Source organism: Typha angustifolia, chromosome 10 (genome assembly GCF_048772165.1).
Source record: "Typha angustifolia cultivar Huaian chromosome 10, ASM4877216v1, whole genome shotgun sequence".
NCBI lineage: Eukaryota > Viridiplantae > Streptophyta > Magnoliopsida > Poales > Typhaceae > Typha > Typha angustifolia.
This window is the reverse complement of record NC_133248.1, coordinates 384,134-402,301: the sequence shown is the minus strand read 5'-3', so window position 1 is coordinate 402,301 and position 18,168 is coordinate 384,134. Positions and strand designations below refer to the sequence as shown.

Here is an 18,168-nt window from a genome sequence, read left to right as displayed (position 1 = left end):
ATTTAGTGACCAATTAACTAGGGTTAATGATATTTTGTAACAAAATTTGCACAATAGAGGGAGAGAGTTGACTTTTAGCGGGTCGGATTCGGATTCAGATTGAATTTGCACCGAGTAGTCGGTCCTACACCTCAAACTAGGGTTTGCAACCTGAGCTGGGTCAACTGCATGATGCATGTTTAAGCCAACTAAACTTCAATAAAAGAAAAAAGAAACAACTAATTATTTAACATTAATCTAATAGTTTAAGCTTTTGGATTTAATCTTATAGTGGAGGCACGTTAGCATTCCATGCACAATATTAGCATCACTGACAAAGAATTAAGGTAAGCAATAAAGCTATTGCTATCTGAATAATAACTAGGCATGCATTAGATTCAAGGAGACATGAAGCAAGAAAGCAGTGAGGAAAAAAGTGTGCACTTTGCTCCCAAATTGAACTAAATGATATGATTATTAAACCCATGACATAACTTGTTTCAAACTTTTGGAACCATCTCCACGGTGGTTGGACTCCCCCATCTCTCAAACAGAATCATGTGTTCTAGACATTTAATGGATGCAATTAGAACCAATCAAGCCAGATAGATCCCTTGTAACATATGACTCAATGTGGATCCACATTGCAGGCCACGCTGTTTGCCTCGACTTCGGCACACAAACTCGCTCGACTGACCGGAGGAAGCATGTTTGTGGTGTGGAGTCCTAGTGGTACCTAAGATCTGAAAATGTACCAGTGTGGTGGTTTCCATGTACAAAGAATCCTGCAGTCAATGTGCCTGAGGAGAATGGCCTGTGGCCATTTAATGTGAGAAATAACTAATTATACCATTCATCAAAATCTGAGAAGAGATTAACAACTGAAAAGAGATTAAAGTCAACAAACAGCTCATAGCCCCTGTGATATTGTCAAAAACACTAAAATCATCAAGATCAAAAGTAATGATCAAACAGTAGAATACATTTTTACTCCACTTGAAGTCACTGGATGATGCTGCTGTCGGAAATACTGGACTTAATGCAACTGAAGTATATCAGAAGCTACTTTCATTGAGAGATTAGATACCATCTTAAGGCAATACAAATATTATGTCAGTTCATAATGTACATCAATGACAACAACAATGAGATGTAACCCAAAAATAACATGTATCCTCTACCGCCACAGAATTGGTACGAAGAAAGTTGGCTGTATGCCTGTATATTTTTGGCATGTCTACAAAATCAGTAATACACCAATGAATGATGGAAAATTAATAACAATATAACAAGATGGGAATAATTTTAGCTGGCTGTTTATGGGGGAAAAAAGAATCCAGAGGAGTTTATGGAATCTCCATGTCAATAATGGAAACTTGAAGGCCATCGCAAGCACAGTATGATGGGGGATTGAAGAGTGCTGCAGTAACGTGACCTCGCCATCCGGCAGTTTTTTGAGCGGTTATTATCCTACACCTGCTTCAAGAGAAGCATTTAATATATCCTCGACCTATAAGGCTTCTGAAAATTTGGAAGTTGAATAACAAGCTTTACCACTCATGTCACGCTATATGTACTAAATACTGAATGAAACTGGCAGCTACTAATATATGTGGAAGATGCCTTATGGAGTACTTTTCAACATTGATACCTTATGGACAGTACAAAATTGATGTTCTCATTAGGTAAAAAATTCAAATACTTCAGTGTTATTATATACATGGTTTGTTATAGCATAAGGGCTCATACCAGTCTCGTCAACGGTCCAGATATATGCTAAACCTTCCCCAAGTGGGCTTCCACCAATGATGCATTAAGGTCTTCTCTAGATTGGGATCTTCGACTTGAAAGAGTTGTCTGACCCCGGAGGGGCTTATAGAAGGATCCCATTCCATTAGCAAATTGTATCTGACCTAAGCTACCAGCCGAATAGCTATGTGAAACACCCAATGGAGACATTGATGATTCCACAAGCTGAACGCTGCCTCCTCCTAACCCGTGTCCCATGCTAAATGGATGCTGCTCGGAACCTGCTACGGTAGGACTCAGCGGCATCTTTGTTCTTCCGTCACCTAACAAGTAGAAAGAACAGAACCATAATACATCAGATTCTGTTTCCATAGTTGCAATCAAGATACTTATTATTGCAGAATGGAATCTAAAAATAAAAAAAAACCAAGTAGAGAGCTCTGGTCCAATATAGGAGGTATAACTATCATAGCCGCAAAAACTACTCCATAACTTGTCTGAACTTCATATTGCCGACTGTTTTGTGACATACTGTGATCAGATGACAACATCCAGTTGCAGTTGATTCTGGTAATAATACCTGGTGTGGAACTTTTTCTATTTTAAATTGTTGTATGACTTAAAAATTTCTTTAAATAACAGACATTGAAGTCATTAGAAATTTGAATAATAAAATTAGCTTTCAGGTACCTATGCATAGAAAAAGACTTCAAATATAAATAATTCTATAACTTATGGTTTTCAACCTTCCTACTAAGGCATGCACAGAGAATAAAAGAAACAGTTTAGGTACCCAACTTTGAGATCACATGTACAGATTCTGACAAATGCATCATATTTATCAGATTGTAACTAGGAGAATGTTAGTGAAATTCATTGCCTGCTGAATTGATCAGAACAAGGATTATGAGGCCACATGTGCTGGTGAATCACTCTTTTTCCTTCAATTTTTAGGATAAATTGCTTAAGTCTACAACATTTTCTTTTCATGAGTATGAATACTGATAAAACCAGTATAATAATTGCAAGTAGGGAAAACATTGTGTTGGATCACAATTTTAATTATGCAAAAGTTTCCATGAACATTTAGTTTCAATCAGAACACAGACAACTGACATTGCATCAAGAGAAGTTTGCTTAAATACTTGTGATTCACAGCAATGGCACATGTTGTTTTCCACATTAGCATATGACAGATTCTTAAAAAAACAACTAGCTTCAACCAGAACAGGAGCATCAGAAATAATACCAATAGAAGTTTGTCTACATCGTGATAATAAAGAAGTTAATAACTTGATATAAACATTGACATGTTAAATTGCAATGATACTTACAACTTAGCTAAAAGTAGATAAAAACAAATGTTGAAGGAAGAGTTTACATGTGAAATCTGTGACTTAAAAGAAGCATTTGGACTACCCAGTAAAATTGTAGAAACGATGGCCTATTTCATAAGATCACATATGCTGAAATAAGAATATATGAGAAAGAAAGAAAAGAATGAAAGCTGAGAATAGGATAAAAGAATATAATTCCTCTCTTCAATTTTGCCCTGTATGCTTAAATTTTAGACGAACTATCAACAGATCGGTAAGGAGGCTATTGATGCTTGCTATTAGAAGTGTACACTGGTAGTATGGATGGGGAATAGCCAAAAAACCAAAAAGAAATTGTAAAGAAGTAAAATTTTAGATCAGGCTAAATGACTTGCATTCATGGCAGGCTAGAGAATTGATGAAACTGGAAGTTCCAAGTTCCAACCAGTAAGAATGGAAACTCGCCAGTCAATAAACAATATAAAAGGAGAAATATGCAAATAAAACATCTCCAATGCAAATGATCAAATTGGCCCAATACTATCATACAATTTAAGATGCTGGTGTCCCAATAAGCATGCACAATGAATAGCAGATCACTGTGGTGGATCTATAGCAAAATCACAGAGAACATATAACATAAGCAAAGTATGCAAACAAAAGAAACAAAGAAACTAACTAGCTATATGGCAAGCCTAGTAAGAGTTGACTATTACGGAATAAAGTGAGAAGACATGAATAAAATTACCTTGATGAAAGGTTTAAGTCGGTCAAAATTAATTGAATTCGTATTAATGGTAATGCAGAGATCATAGAACGCTTTAACTTATAAGTTGATTGACGAAGCTTCATTGGCTAGTCTTAACAAAGCAAGTAACATTACAAAAAAAAAGTTCTTTTCAATTTTCCTTCTATGAATGGAAAAGGTCCAATTTAAAAGGTGAGATGCCACAAATTTCTTATAAAAAAATTCTGCATTCATGACATGCTATTCTGGCAAATATATAGCCAGAGAGAAAAGCATGAGAGATATACCAATTTGTGGCCTCAACATAGAAGTTCTCGCAAGTGGTTATGAGAAACCGAATTAGAAATCTTACCTGGACTAATAGAACCCCATCGCTGAAACCTGAAAGGGGATGACATATAGTTGGTTGCACTATTATGCCTGAAAAGCGGAAGGTATGACCTGCGGAAAATTCTTGGCATCCAATTTTTGCGACATGACAGGGCACATAGTAATAATATAAATGATATCACGAACAATATCCAAAGAATCTTCGGATTTATCTCTGCATGTAGAAGTCTATACCCTTGAAGTCCAATTCTGTTAGATAACGAGTTTCCAGCCTCTGTTAAAGCAACACCTAGTGTCCAGGTGATACTACCAGAGCCAATGACCACTTGGTTATCCTTGATGTGCAATCCATCCCTTAGAAGAGATGCAATATATGGAGCTCTGAAGCAATACTGTTCTATAAAAGGCTGTGGGGCAACACTACTCTTTGCAACTTCCCATGGTTTCTCACAAAACTGCTGACCCAACTTCAAAACATCTTCAAGAGTAGCCTCTGAGGTCAAATTGAAAAACCGGAAGACCACAAAGAACCCAGCAATGGCATAGAACTGTCCGTGCGGTTTTGGTAGACCATCACGAAGTGCACAAGGTTTGAGTTTACAATCAAATCCAGAGCTTACATTAGACCATTCAGAAAGATTCACTGTTATTTTTGCAACAGCGCTACATTGCTCCCAGTGAGGAGCACCAATTAGTTGAACAACTGTTCCAGGTTTCCCTTTGCTCACGGTTCTACCTCCAATAAGGGGACTTCCTTCTTGGTTAAGCGCAGCACAGTAAGAACAAGAATAATCCTCTCTGTACCCATTCTGCAAGCATGGATGCCTAATCTGAATTTTACCATTATCTACACCAGCCATAGTTGTTCCTCCTAGACTTTTTAGGAGATGGGCAACAGATCTATCAAATGCATCATTTAATCCATATCCCAAGAGAGAATATGCACTGAGATGATGACTAGCAGCTCCAATCCTCAAACTTATAGTTGTATCATCATGCATTGGTTTTTCTGTTTCAAAAGTAACTTGCAATGATGAACCACCCAAATCTAGTGAGCCATAAGTCATTCTAGGTGGCAAGGAACCCAACAACCCCATATGATGGTTAAGAGCTATCCATCCATAATAAGCTTCCTCCATGCCTGTAATAATCTTAACCCAGTCTCTATTACACAAGAATGAAGAATTCTTTAAAATGGTCCATGCCTTGTCCAGAAGCCACTGTGAATCAGAACTTGGTAACCTGCGAACACCTGCTGTAGCATACAGAAAAAGAGAGGTATGCTTATGGGCATGTCTTGGTATCTGCTTTTCAGCCCAGTGAAGAAGTGGCTTTATTGCAGCTTTTAGGCCAGAAGCATTTCGTACTAGTTTATCAAAACCAGGCTCAGTTTCCATACGCTGGTAAGCACGGCCACTTCTAGCATTATATTTCTGCTGAGGATGTTCAGGTAATGATCTCAAGGCAATAGGCAAATTTGCATTTCCTTTGGTTTGATCAATAGACCACTCATAGACATACACTCGTGTGCCTGTACTACCACAATCAAGGATCACATAATACTTGGACGCTCCAGGAGGCAGATAACTACTAAAGTATCTTGAACATACATAAATCAGTAAAAACAATAAGAGAAGTGCACTAGCACCTAAAACTGCTCGTATCCATTTCTTTCGTTTAGTTGGGGTTGATGGAGATGATTTCTCCTTAGAAAAGCTTGATGCAACACCTTCTCTTTCTAGAGTACGGAGAGGTTTTGTACGTCCATAACTCTGATCAGTTTCAAGGTCAAATTCTCTCTCTGCTGGATCAATTTTAGTGAATGTTGGGAGATCTTGTAGAGACAAAGAAATCCGCATAATTCTTCACTATTCCACTTTAAATTGTCCAATATCTCAGTCCAACCTATATGATGCCAAATAACTACTTCAACATGCTAGGACAATAACAACTAGAATGCTGGCAAATGAAAGATATGATAAAATAACTATTTTTCAACAGATATAAAAGGCAGCATTCCTAGAAAGCAACTCAATGACTTTGTTTACAAATATATAAAAACATGTGAATTAAAAAAATCCAGAATGAGAACAAAATAAAAAGGATTCTCTTGTTCTTCCTATAAGAAGAACACTCCTTTCAGGATGTTAAAATTTACAAAATGCAAAACCAGTAGAACAAAATGCCAAGTGACAAAAGAAATACCAAATCACGCAATAGTAAATTAAACATATTTATATATCACAGTTCATTTCCACATAACATGACAGAAGAGAAAAGATAAAGAGAAGCAGCTCAACAGATAAACAAATTCTCCAAATTGCATCTAGTCATCTACAACTACTACACACTAACAGAAGGATGCTGGGACAAAAAATGAAATGAATCAAGTTACAGAGAAAGTAGGTAAAAACCGTAAAAGTGTCAAATAATTCATTTTGACCAATGCACCTTAAACCAATGACACTCCACGGGGCAAGACATGAAGAAATTCTTACGACCAAGCTACCAGAATTATTTTATCTCTCCAAAGTTTCTTGTTGAAGTAACCAGATAACATCACACAGCAATGATATAATGATGAATCAGGGAGAAATTGACAAACTGTGAGCAATTGTATAATATGACACATTTTCTTAAGACCTTGACTAATAAAATTATGTTTTTCTATCTTAATAAAGGTAGTTAACTTCAATTGAGCATTCAAAAATGCAATACATAACTACATCAAATAGCATAATTAAAAAAAAAAAGAGAAGCTAACAGGAACTAATGGAACTCGTAACTTCTTGGCAAAAACTAAGAGGTAAAAGCATCCCAGAAGAGACGAGCTTCCATACATGCATTGAAATGTTTGATTCAGTAAACTCAAACAAGAACATATATGTCTTGAAAAACAATGATTGCCTCTTTCTCACTTTCTTATCATATATTATCAAATTTAGAGGTTGCATAGCAGACAAATCTTATGCTGGAAGATTAATTATGACTTAGACTCCTATGACAATCCAATAGCAGTTCAGATCACATGCAAAACGACCAGGCGCTATCTATTCCAGGTGCCAAACCATACCTAGTTAGCATAGAAAGGTATAAAACTCATAACGGCAATTCCTACAACTACAAAACCAACTCTCCCTAAAACCAGCACGCCTTTCGAAGAAAAGATCTACCTTTACACTGTCCCAATCATCATTCCAACAAATCAGGCAAAGATCCTCCTTTACCATCAAGGAAAGAAGACCCGAAAAGAAATCCCGACCAGAAAAATCACAACAAGCATCCAAATCAACATATCACACCGCAATCAACAGACGCTACCCAATCCGAAACCTAACAGATCAATGGGCAGCTAAATCTCATCAAATTACACCCGTTGAACGAGAAAACACTTCAGATCTTTCGGCAAGGAAGCAGGATCGCTAAAAAAGCTTCGAACCAGTCGACTGACCTACGCCCGTGGCCCTATCCAGCAGCGATTGGTGGGGCCGGCGGCTCGCGCTGCGGAGGCGAGAGAGGAAAATCGCCGGTGACGGTCGTTCAGGTTGTGAGAGAGAGATATAGAGAGAGAGAGAGTAGTTTGGTGATGAGAGAGAGAGAGAGAGTAAATGAAAAGAAAAGTGTGCTACATGCCTAAATAATATAAAAATAATAACAGGGATTTTTTTTTAATGGTGAGAAGTGTACTAATAATCCTAAATTAACCACTAAATAGAGTAATAATGGAAGAGAGACTTAAAAAAAAGAGGATTATTAGATCTAGGTGGGTCCCCTTCCCTTGTCCATTGGGCATTTGGGCTTGGCCGGGTCTTATCGGATCGGGTAGTGTTCGGTTCGGTTCGGGCCGGGTCGGGTCGGTAAGACTATAACCACTGTGATCCACGACCCGGCTTAAATGTAATAACATTTTAACGATCAAAGATAGTAGAGACACCAACAAAGTTTGAAATGAAATTTTGAAGTCCCTCAAAAGTTGTTTGCCGGATAAAATTAAAGAAGATAGATGGAAAACATAAGAGTGTAACATTTTAATATTCTTAATTTGTTCTTTTAATCTCTTGTACTTCCAGAGTTCAAGGCTCTATTATAGATGGGCATTTGAAGCTACTGCTGCTTAGTTTGCAGACAACCAACAATGTGGAGTTTGATGCAATTTGTTTTCATTAAAATAGGATGAAGAATGAATCACTGTGTACAAGTATGTGCTCTTTCTAACATCACTGATTCTGATAAAAAAACCGAAGAAATTGCAAAGTCATGGCATGGTAAACTCCAGCTTCAGATCATCAGCAAAATCAATCCTGATCCACTTCATGGAAAGGCAATGGAACAGTCTTTACTGCCCTGAATTTTCCAGCATTGTTCAGATGTTCATTCTCCAACCTGCAGCATTAAAATTCTACTGAACTTAGTATTGTTGGCAATCTTCTGAAAATGATACAAGAACAGGGAGAGTGTTTTGGCCAATTTAGAGCGATAGTTTTACCGATAAAAGTTCCAGTGTCCTCTTCGGATCACCTCCAGAGCTGCTAAGAAGAATGAAGTTACTCTTGAATCCAAACCCCCAAAATTAGGGTGGATAACAGTTTGCAGCCAAGCAAGCCTTAAGACAAGATTTAAGCCCTGCGAAACAAGTTCACGAGAATGTTACACGCATGTAATTATCAAAGATGCAACTTGTTTCGATAATATCTTGTCGTTAAGAGCTAAATTTTTATGGTAAGGATAATATGTGTAGTAGAACATACCATTGATAAGTAGTATATGAACTTCCTTTTGAGTAACAACTCATTCCTAAGCCACGGGTTCTTCGAGTTGATCTGGAGTAATCCCCAATCCTTTACAAAATCCCAGTATAATTGATATACAGTTGCACCGCTCGACATAACAACAACGAGCGATAGCCATTCGACGCTTTTCTCCTTCTCATATGCAACTTTTGCACCAGCAGCAAACATAGCAGACACATACTTTCCTAAGTTAATGAGATGGCTCATCTCCCCTTCATCAAACCATCTTCTTGCACACTAATATGAACAAGAGTTTGAGCTTAGAGAACAAATAATATATAATCGGAATAATAAGAAACTATGTGTGATTTATTTTTACCTGCATGGCCCTCCAGTAGTAAGGTAGGAATGATACAGCATAAGCCAAGTCTCTGAAATGTTTAGTTGTCATGCAATAGCCATAGTCTTGTGTTTTATAGCTTCCAGTGATGTAGTAGCAAGCCACATACTCCAAACTCCTAAGCATTGGAACCTATGTTCATCAAGTATTCATTCATTTTTCAAGTTAATCTTTAATGTTCTTCTGAAGAAATCCTCAGAATTTACAATATCTTACTGACGAATACCTGGCTGCAGAGTTGATCAGCCATGAAGAAGTCTACCATAACCACCTGCAAGTATGTAAAGGTTAGCAACTAATTCTGATGCATGGTTTCAAAACTAGCAACAAGATGAGTACCTTATACAAGGGGGACAGGATGATATTTCTTATGATTCTAAGGAAGTGATAGCGACTTGATCGATAGAGGACATTGAAAGGGCACACAAGCAACACCAAGAACATCTGTAGCACATCAGAATAGTACCTTGTTATGCCAAGATTATCTCATAAGATTGTAAGAATATTTGGTGTTATCCACCACCTCAATATGTTCTTGATTCTCTCAATTAGTATGAAAAGGGAATGTCATCTCACCAAAAGTAAAATGCCAGGGATTGCTTGGATTTCAGTAGATGAGTACCCTCTCACAGTGAGGGCCAAGTGGGAAAACATGAACCCAACCACTATAGTCATAGATGTGGTGCAGATCAAGAACACATCCCTATACTTCAGCTCCTTAGTAGGTGAAAATTCAAATATAAAGCTGTAATTTATGCGCGTCTTTCTCCACATGAAAATGTTACATCCATAGAGGAACAGGTGCAGAAACAAGAGGCTGAACATGCTGCAGTTCATACATTTGATGTTAACAAATGCTATATAAGAATCACGGCTACTAAGGTGCAGATTTGGATTTATACCTCAAGACAGGGTAGACAGTTTCCATGTAGATAGAATCTGATTGCTGAGTATACATACCAGCTATATGTGCAATTATACAGTAACCGATGAACAATGCAATGAAGCATCCCATAAATAGGCCTATAACAAGAAGACAAATACAATCAGAAGATAATGAATATAACGCTTTGAGACGTATAAGCTAGATGACTGAAAAATTACCGATAAAGAAAGTGACGGTATGTGACTCTTGGCGTTGAGTAGGCTTGAGGTACCTCATGGCCTTTCTCTTGTTATCTTCAGCAAAATGTTTGACGAAAATCTCTTCAACCTCATCCATTAGTTTAATTGCCTGTAAATATGATTCTTTAGCTACAAGTTTGAGTACTTGCCTAATACTTCTGGTTAGTTAAGAATTAACCTCAAGCAATATAATTTGGTTATAATTCATGTTATTTATGTCTGTATGTGTATAAAGAGATTGAGATAGACTTGCCTTGTCTGAGCTATTGAAATAGGAGCTCTCAACAACTTTGAGATATATGGGTAGCACTTGTTTTCCTGTCACCTGAGGTATGAATAAATCAATACAACTTTCATGAATTGTACTGATAAGAACTCAAGAAAAAGAAGATCAAACAAAATATAAGACCTTGTCAAACTTCTTCAAGATCTTTACAAAAGCCAGCATGTTCAGGTTCCTGTTGACGAAATAGTTGTATTAGTACTAGCAGTAATCTGAATACTAGTTATTCATGCCAATTTTCATCGCTTATCGCCAAAGGAAAAATATTGTTAATTCTAGATGAATATACTAACCGATAAGTTCTGAGGTATCCTAATCCTTTGTATAACTCGGTAAAGGCCCCTCGGATCATCTTCTCCGCACGATGAAGCTTAGTCTTGTTGATACTTAGCTTGTTCCCACCCTCAGGGCCACATCTCTTCTGCTGACTTACTAAATCCTCCCAAACTAAGTATGTAAGAGCAGATATAGTCCTAGTAGGTGTAGTAAGAGGTATATTGATCTTTAGGTTCTTCCCCTGAAAACTTATTAACCTCCCTGAGAGGCTTCTAAACTTCCCTTCTTCTCTTCTAGCCTTCATTAGCGTCCCTGAATCATCTAGCCTCCGCGAGCTCGACAACTGCTCCTCAATCCTTCCAAATTCTATTTGTAAGTTATTTTGGTTTTGATCTTGGTCTATTATTCCCCTTGTGGATTCCTCCTCTGCTCTCAACCAAAAAAAAGAAGAAAAGAAAGAAAGATAAAACTATTACGCTAAATACAATGTAATGTAGCATTCATAAGATAGAAATGAGATCATAAGCTCTAAGTAGACCAAAGAAGGAGAATGACCTGAGAAATGTGATGATGTATTTCACACCAAGCTAATTGATTTTAGAACATCAATAACTCTCTTTCCTTTTTACTTAGACTTTAAATCTGATTATATTGTTTTGCCTACCTTATCATGATAATGTTTGTAATTAGTGCAATAATCACGATAAGTTGTCATGATCTTTACTAAAACTAATGCACTTACCAGATGTAATTGAACAAGATATAGAAGGATCCTCCTTTGAGTCATTACTATCAGGACCCTTTTCTTTCTGCTGCTTGAGTGCAGCCTTGAGCTCAAGAAGGATATCCATCTGCTTCTTTAGGCATTCTCCTCTCTCCAAGTACTCCTTCTCCTTTCCCTTGTAGAACTGATTCACCTTGTTGAGCTGAAGGTCGAGCATCATGAAGAACTCTTTGGCCGCTTCAGTGTCGGCGAATTGCTCTAACAACTCGGTCTCATACAAGTCTCCGCTGCTTGCAGAGCTCGCGAGCTTCTTATGAACCTAAAAGAAGACAAATGTAACGTATTAAAGCAGAGCAAATCATTAGAAAGTGATTATAACGAGCAAGATGATCTCTTCATGAGAATCTTGAGGTCCTACATTATAATATATACATTGTCCTAAATAGCTAGGAGAAAGAAGAAGAGAAGTACTTTCAATCCATGTTCCTCCATAGAGTGAACAATGGAGAGGCTATGATAGGCCCGAGACAAGGGTATAAATTAAATGTCAGAATTCGCTATGTTCTTTAAAAACTTGAAGCTGATAGAAAATAATGAATTTAGTCGTTTATATTGTAAACAGAGTTAACTTGTGGATGCCTGTATGACTCCATGGTGCTTGTGTGGATAGGATCTAAACAGAGAGAGCTTTCCCAAGGGAGAGAGGAGTCTCTGAGCTAAAGGAGGCTGTGGTGGCTTGTCCATGAGACCTTGGTGATCAGGACCAAGAGCTTGCATCCTTTTGAGGTCCTTCTTCAACTTCCAGTAATCTACAAAGGCTTCCTTCCACTCAGGAACAAGCTGCCCTTCAAACTGCTTAGAAAACTTCACCATATTTACCTCCTTTTTGTCTCAAGGATTGGTAATGAATAGGCTTTGGATGTGTTTTTGAAGAGAGACTCATGAGTGACTATATATAGTTGATGAGGTTAGAGTTAGGGAAGAGGAGGTGAAGAAAAGATGGAAGGAGAGCATCATTTGTGGGTGTTGGAAGACAGCACATTCTAAGATATCCTATGCATAAGGCTTGTAGTTAATATACTTAGCACCTTCCCCTCCACTTGGCCATGGTGGCTTGGATTCTCCAAGGGAGAAGGAGAGAGGGAGAAGGGAGGGAAGGGAGAGGGGTTGGAAGAGAGAAGGTGCATAAGAGAGTGGAAGGGTGTGGGTCCAGCATTTGGTTGGTGCTCGAGGGTCACTTCATGGGTGCTCATAAAAGAGGACACACACAGAGGTACACTTTGCCACCTTTGTAGTTTTTTCTCAGGTGTTGGATGTCTACAATGCTTCTAAAGTTAAAGCCTTGGTCTATTTCAGCAAGGTCTTATTCATTCATTATATTTAAATTTTGATAGAAAACTTAATTACTTACTTACGTTTTACACTATCGATTAAAGACAGATCAGATAAAGGAGAAGGATCTCACTTATGTATGGATAAGACCTCATTATCTACAATTGGCAGGCAAAGTAATAAGACTTTTAGGCAAATGGCCCTTGATTCATGCAAAGGATGTTTAAGAGCCATAAGAGAGGGATCCCTTTAGAGCAATCTGATGACACTAGCATGAAGGGAAAAGGAATTCCTTTGTCAATTTTCCACTTCAAAAAGGATGCCTGCCTTTAATCTTTTAAAAGATTATCCTGCAATTAGGCAGAGGACAAGTTGCATGCATGGCTCAAAGCCATACCTATCACATTATATAATTTAGCTAATTCTCAGGACTTTCTTTGCTAAATATCATACCAGGCTCATCAATTATGTGAAAATCCTGTTCTTCATGGAACTTAAATGGTATTTCAGCATTGCTGAATAGAGGTCATTACTTCTGTTTTTCTTTTGTTATAATCTTTCTCCTTTTGGTAATCACTATTGATCACAATTGCTTGTAAGGCATGATTCAGCTACTCTCAAGTTTAAATATTGATGATGGTGAAAGTTCATGATAAAAGGAGAAATGCAGCGACAAGGCATTACATTTTGAATCTTGAAGTCTTAACTTTATATTATCTTCAAACCTCCTCCTTTTTTTTTTATTATAAAATTTCAGATGATGTCGGTGCAAGAAGATACGGAAGTGTTTTCGTGAGTGTGCCCGCGATTTTAGTGTTTATAATCTCCTTTAAGGGACATTTAAAGGTTCCACTACTAAGCAAGAACTTTTCTCATGCATCTTTAGCATGCCATTCCTTCTTAGACTAGTTTCATGGCCAACCATGTTTAGCTAACTTGCACAAGTAGGCCATTTCCTCAAATTACAATTGCTTGTAAAGCTCAATGCACAATGGCGCTTTGTGGTGGAAATGGTGTTACTTGCTATCTTTAGCACAAACAATAGTTAAACATATTATATTTTGAAATCACAGAGTTCATCATATATACCTCAGTGTATCAAATGTGACCCTTTTAGTGTCAAAAAGTACCCACACAAAAGAAAAGAAGAAGAAGAAGAAGAAGAAGTTCACAACACTATCATATCATTAAGGAGTCTGATCAAATAAATAACTAAAGTTGAAGACTCCCTTTCTATCTCACAGCACTACTCAAGTGATGGATCTGCGGAAATTGGACATCGTATACCGACCAGAATGTCATAAGTGGCCAACACTGTCATGAGCACTGAAGCATCTTTTTGGCAAAATATTTGAAGCTGCATGATGTGGAATTCTACCAGTCTGAAACCTCTTTCATATGACTATAAATGTCAAGTGTTTACCATGTATGACGTCCTCGTAGGATAGAAAAATAAGATGTAAATAATTGATATATAGTAAATAATAGGCTTGGTTTTCATGTTGACTTGATTTCCATCCTCCTATTTCAGTTGCGATCAAGATTCCGAGTGCTGGTCTAACAAGGTCACAATTAGTTTGACGGATTTCTATACAAATAACTTGATTATAAGGTACAAATGAATTTCAATTTCCATGAAAAACTTTATCTGAAGGAGCAAATCCATTGCAGCCCCTGTTTTGGAAATTTTCTGTAGCCTGTGTATTTGCAGTGGTTATGATCAATTTAAAATATCTTTAAAGCTGTGTATTATTTGGTAGCCAACATTACTCACAAAGTTAGGAAATTGCTGCAATTGAGACTGCAGAGAATCCTCTTCTCTTTTCGGAGTCGATAAAAGTATAGAATCAATTAGCTGGATAAGGAGGAAAGAAAAGCTTAATTATTCTAAGTTCAGAAAGAATATGTGCTGAATATTCCTTATCATCATTCATACTCACTCACAATAAAACCAGTGCTGGCAGTTAAAAAAAGCTTGCCTGCTATTCTTTTTTTTTTCAAAAAGAAAAAAAGATTTTATCGTTGACATGACATTGTGCATGAGCATATATGCTAAATCTCTTATCTAATGATGAAAGTTTTCACTTTTCTTCAAAAGAAGACATGTATAAATTATAAGTAGCTAGAGATTTGGAGCTAAGCATAAAAGCATAGCAATTTTTTTTCTCTCCATATTATGCATGAATTCCATTTCGCTCATCTTGGTGTCGCAGATCTCTTTTAACATTTGCAATCAAATTTAAGTCTTTTGTTTCAGAGAAGTATACCTATAATAAACTTCAAAGAAGGTTCTTTCCATGGTAGAGCTTCATAGGCACTACACTTTTTGGTCAGTTTTTGCCAATATCCCTGTGAGGCTTCCGAGTCACATAATGGGTATGTGGGATATTATTCTGAGGATCAATTTGAGAATCCATTAAGAATCCTCAGTCCTTTCTGCTCCCCAAACCTTAAGCACTCAGACCAAATGCTTGTCCTAGTCTTATTGCATTCTCCCCCACTACTCTCTAACTTTATATCATACTTCAAAGATTAGCCAGTGACATCAAAGATATTGTTACTTTTCCCCTGAACTGTCCAAGAAGACCTATTGTTCGGCGAAAGAGCTCCACTTTTTGCCTTAAATGAAGCCTTTGGATTTTGATCAGAGGATCAGCAAGTAGGCCAGTAGGTTGTAGCAGTGGTCGCAATCTAAGCGAAAGATATTTCAGAGGTTTTCGATTCAATAATGCCATCATTTTTCTTGTGATGTGCTTGCTCTCTCATGTTACATTTGAACTTTGATTTGATTCATACCACACACACAACACACACACACAAAAGTGTCTAGTTGACTCAATCAAGTGGTGACATGATATTTATCATGATGATTCTTTTCTAATTTCTGAGGATTTTATGATGAGTAAATTCGCCTACGTAACTCTTAAATCGCACATTTTGTTTGCTCTCATTCGAGCAAATTGCATAATAATTCCCTCTTGCTGGTATCAAAGCCTGAATTCCATTCCTCAACTAAGTCTATCAGTATGTTCTTTCCAGTGTCTTATTCCTTTCGTTCAGAGCATAGGATTCCTCTCAATAAATAGAATTCCTAACAGTGCTTCATCCCAACAAAAGAACAATTCTACTTTAAAAGTTGAGAGGAAAATGCTAATTATCTTCTCCTAATCATCTACACTTCACAGTAAAGACATGAAACCAACATCCAGAAGCATTCTCAAAGTACTGTTAAACTTAATTTTCATTCAGTATATTCCATACTTTGCATCATTCGAGGGGCACGTGGGCATCGGTTACCGCTCTACGAGTGTATTATTTTTGTTCCTGTTAATGATTCTGATGCTCAGAATCAAATACTTCTTGTGTGTAACGTGTGACTCTGAAAGATTAGCACTGAAAATTCTTAGTGTAATTATAGTTCTAAATGTAGTTGAAAGCTGAATGGATCAAGAGAATGATAGAAATATGCTGAGGAATAAACTGAATTCTTGCTCAGGGTAGAAGAGGTAAGAAAATTTTCACATTATCATGGAATATATCTTGGAATCAAAAGAAGGTGACAGATACTGAACTCTAATTAAGAATCTAGCAAGAGCTAGCCTTTTTCATTCCAAACCCTATCTTTTATCGATAATATGATTCAGATCCTTGGTTTGCACTATTTACAATCTGAGACATTTCTTTTCGAATATTTACGCAAAAGGGGCTGATATTTTTTAGCCTTAAAGTTTTTTTAAAAATAAAAAATAAAAAAAATCCAACATCTTCCATGTAATATATTTTCCAAAATCCAACATTAATTGCTCAACATTTCAACCTTTTATTTTAACAAATGCAAACCTCTCTCTGCCTCTTTTATGAGAAACCCAAAAGAAATAAAATAATAATAAACATCAAATACGTAATTTTAATTATATGATTTCACTCCATCTCTAGATCTCTCTCTCTCTCCCTCTCTCTTCTACCAAAACGCCAGGAGTAAAATTGTAACCAGTATCGTTTGCAGCCACCTTCCATTATATGTCCCATTGCTTCCATTCTGCAATTAAGATTCAAAACATAACATAATTAACAACGAGTATAAAGGAATTAGTTTAATTTCTAGATACTCTGCTAGCCAATCAAAGACTGCCAGGTACCAAGAGTTAGTTGGAGTTAGTTAATTACCAAATCAAGAGGCTGTGGTGCCGGGCCCACTACGTCCTCATCCGGCGGTGTTGGCGCCGCCGGCGCCGGTGGGCTTTGCACGACCGGGGCCGGTGCCGGAGCGTGCTTCTTCTTATGCCTTCTTTTCTTGTGCCTCCTTTTTCCCTTCGCCGGCGCCGGCGCCGGTGCAAGTACTGACGGCACTGGTGCCGCCACAGGCGCTACCGTAGGCGCTACAGTTGGCACCGGCACCGGCGGCGACACTGGCGGCATTACAGGTGGCGGCAATGCAGGTGGCGGCGATACCGGCGGCGGTGATACTGGCGGAGATACCGGTGGCGGTGACACTGGTGGCGGCGACACTGGTGGCGGCGACACCGGCGGCGGCGATACTGGTGCTGGTAAAGGTGGTGGAAGTGAAACTTGAGGTGGTGGAGTTACAGAAGGCGGTAATGCGACAGGAGGCGGCGTCGACACCGTCGGGGCGACGGCAGTGCCCGGCGCCGGCTGCTGGGATGGCCCACCGGCCGGCGCTTGGCCGACGGCGGCGCCAAGCTGGACGACAAGGAGGGTGGCTACAAAGGAGTAGAGCCACCATAAGGTCTCCATGCTAGAGGATAATTTGCCTACAGAGATGGTTACAAGTGATCAATGTGGTAGTGTTATCGGACAAGATGGTTATTATATGCTTATAGATTTAGAGATCTAGAGATCTAGAGAGAGAGAGAGGCTTGGAATTGAAGGAAGGTGGTTGCATTGATAGGTAGATAGATTAAAATGACATAAGAACAACCTCATAGGAAAAAGTGCTTGCTTTTACCTTTAATGAAAGACACCAGCTGGATTAATTTATGAATGAATGCATGAGAAGAAATTTTTTCTCATTTTTAGTTCTTTAGGTTAGATAAGATGTCATCTTCCAAATTCCAATGATGGAAGTTGGTGACTCTCCACTCTACCACTTCATTATTGGTTGGATTTGTCACACATGCTTGCTTGTGCATGGCTGGAGATTTCAAAGAAAAATTAA

The 18,168-nt window shown here is 38.0% G+C and overlaps 3 protein-coding genes across 9 annotated transcripts; all 3 read right to left on the bottom strand.

The window, feature by feature from the left end:
• Nucleotides 1–321: 321 nt before the first annotated feature.
• Nucleotides 322–7,730, bottom strand: LOC140768511 (probable apyrase 7). Of its 7 annotated transcripts, XM_073108812.1 has the most exons (6): nt 7,574–7,730; nt 5,771–6,027; nt 4,145–5,653; nt 2,222–2,308; nt 1,729–2,051; nt 870–1,455 (listed from the first exon to the last, which is right to left on the bottom strand). In XM_073108812.1, the coding sequence occupies exons 2-5, from the start codon at nt 5,979–5,981 to the stop codon at nt 1,756–1,758; spliced, it is 2,103 nt and encodes a 700-aa protein (XP_072964913.1). In that variant the 5' UTR covers nt 5,982–6,027; nt 7,574–7,730; the 3' UTR covers nt 870–1,455; nt 1,729–1,755. The 7 variants fall into 7 exon arrangements, with proteins under 7 accessions (XP_072964907.1, XP_072964911.1, XP_072964908.1 ...); XM_073108806.1 differs by lacking the exon at nt 870–1,455 and adding an exon at nt 322–793 and having other exon boundaries at nt 4,145–6,027; XM_073108810.1 differs by lacking the exon at nt 870–1,455 and adding an exon at nt 322–779 and having other exon boundaries at nt 4,145–6,027.
• A 535-nt stretch (nt 7,731–8,265) lies between these two features.
• On the bottom strand, nt 8,266–12,768 carry LOC140767958 (phosphate transporter PHO1-3). The gene is made up of 14 exons (XM_073108017.1): nt 12,300–12,768; nt 11,679–11,979; nt 10,954–11,362; nt 10,787–10,835; nt 10,631–10,702; nt 10,357–10,486; nt 10,155–10,275; nt 9,829–10,078; nt 9,592–9,696; nt 9,479–9,523; nt 9,232–9,384; nt 8,871–9,149; nt 8,609–8,745; nt 8,266–8,505 (listed from the first exon to the last, which is right to left on the bottom strand). Exons 1-14 carry the CDS (start codon nt 12,531–12,533, stop codon nt 8,418–8,420), a joined length of 2,373 nt encoding a protein of 790 aa, XP_072964118.1. The 5' UTR covers nt 12,534–12,768; the 3' UTR covers nt 8,266–8,417.
• A 3,980-nt stretch (nt 12,769–16,748) lies between these two features.
• LOC140768585 (uncharacterized) lies at nt 16,749–17,811 on the bottom strand. Its single transcript, XM_073108916.1, has 2 exons — nt 17,160–17,811; nt 16,749–17,031 (listed from the first exon to the last, which is right to left on the bottom strand). Exons 1-2 carry the CDS (start codon nt 17,745–17,747, stop codon nt 16,954–16,956), a joined length of 666 nt encoding a protein of 221 aa, XP_072965017.1. The 5' UTR covers nt 17,748–17,811; the 3' UTR covers nt 16,749–16,953.
• Between the last annotated feature and the right edge of the window lie 357 nt (nt 17,812–18,168).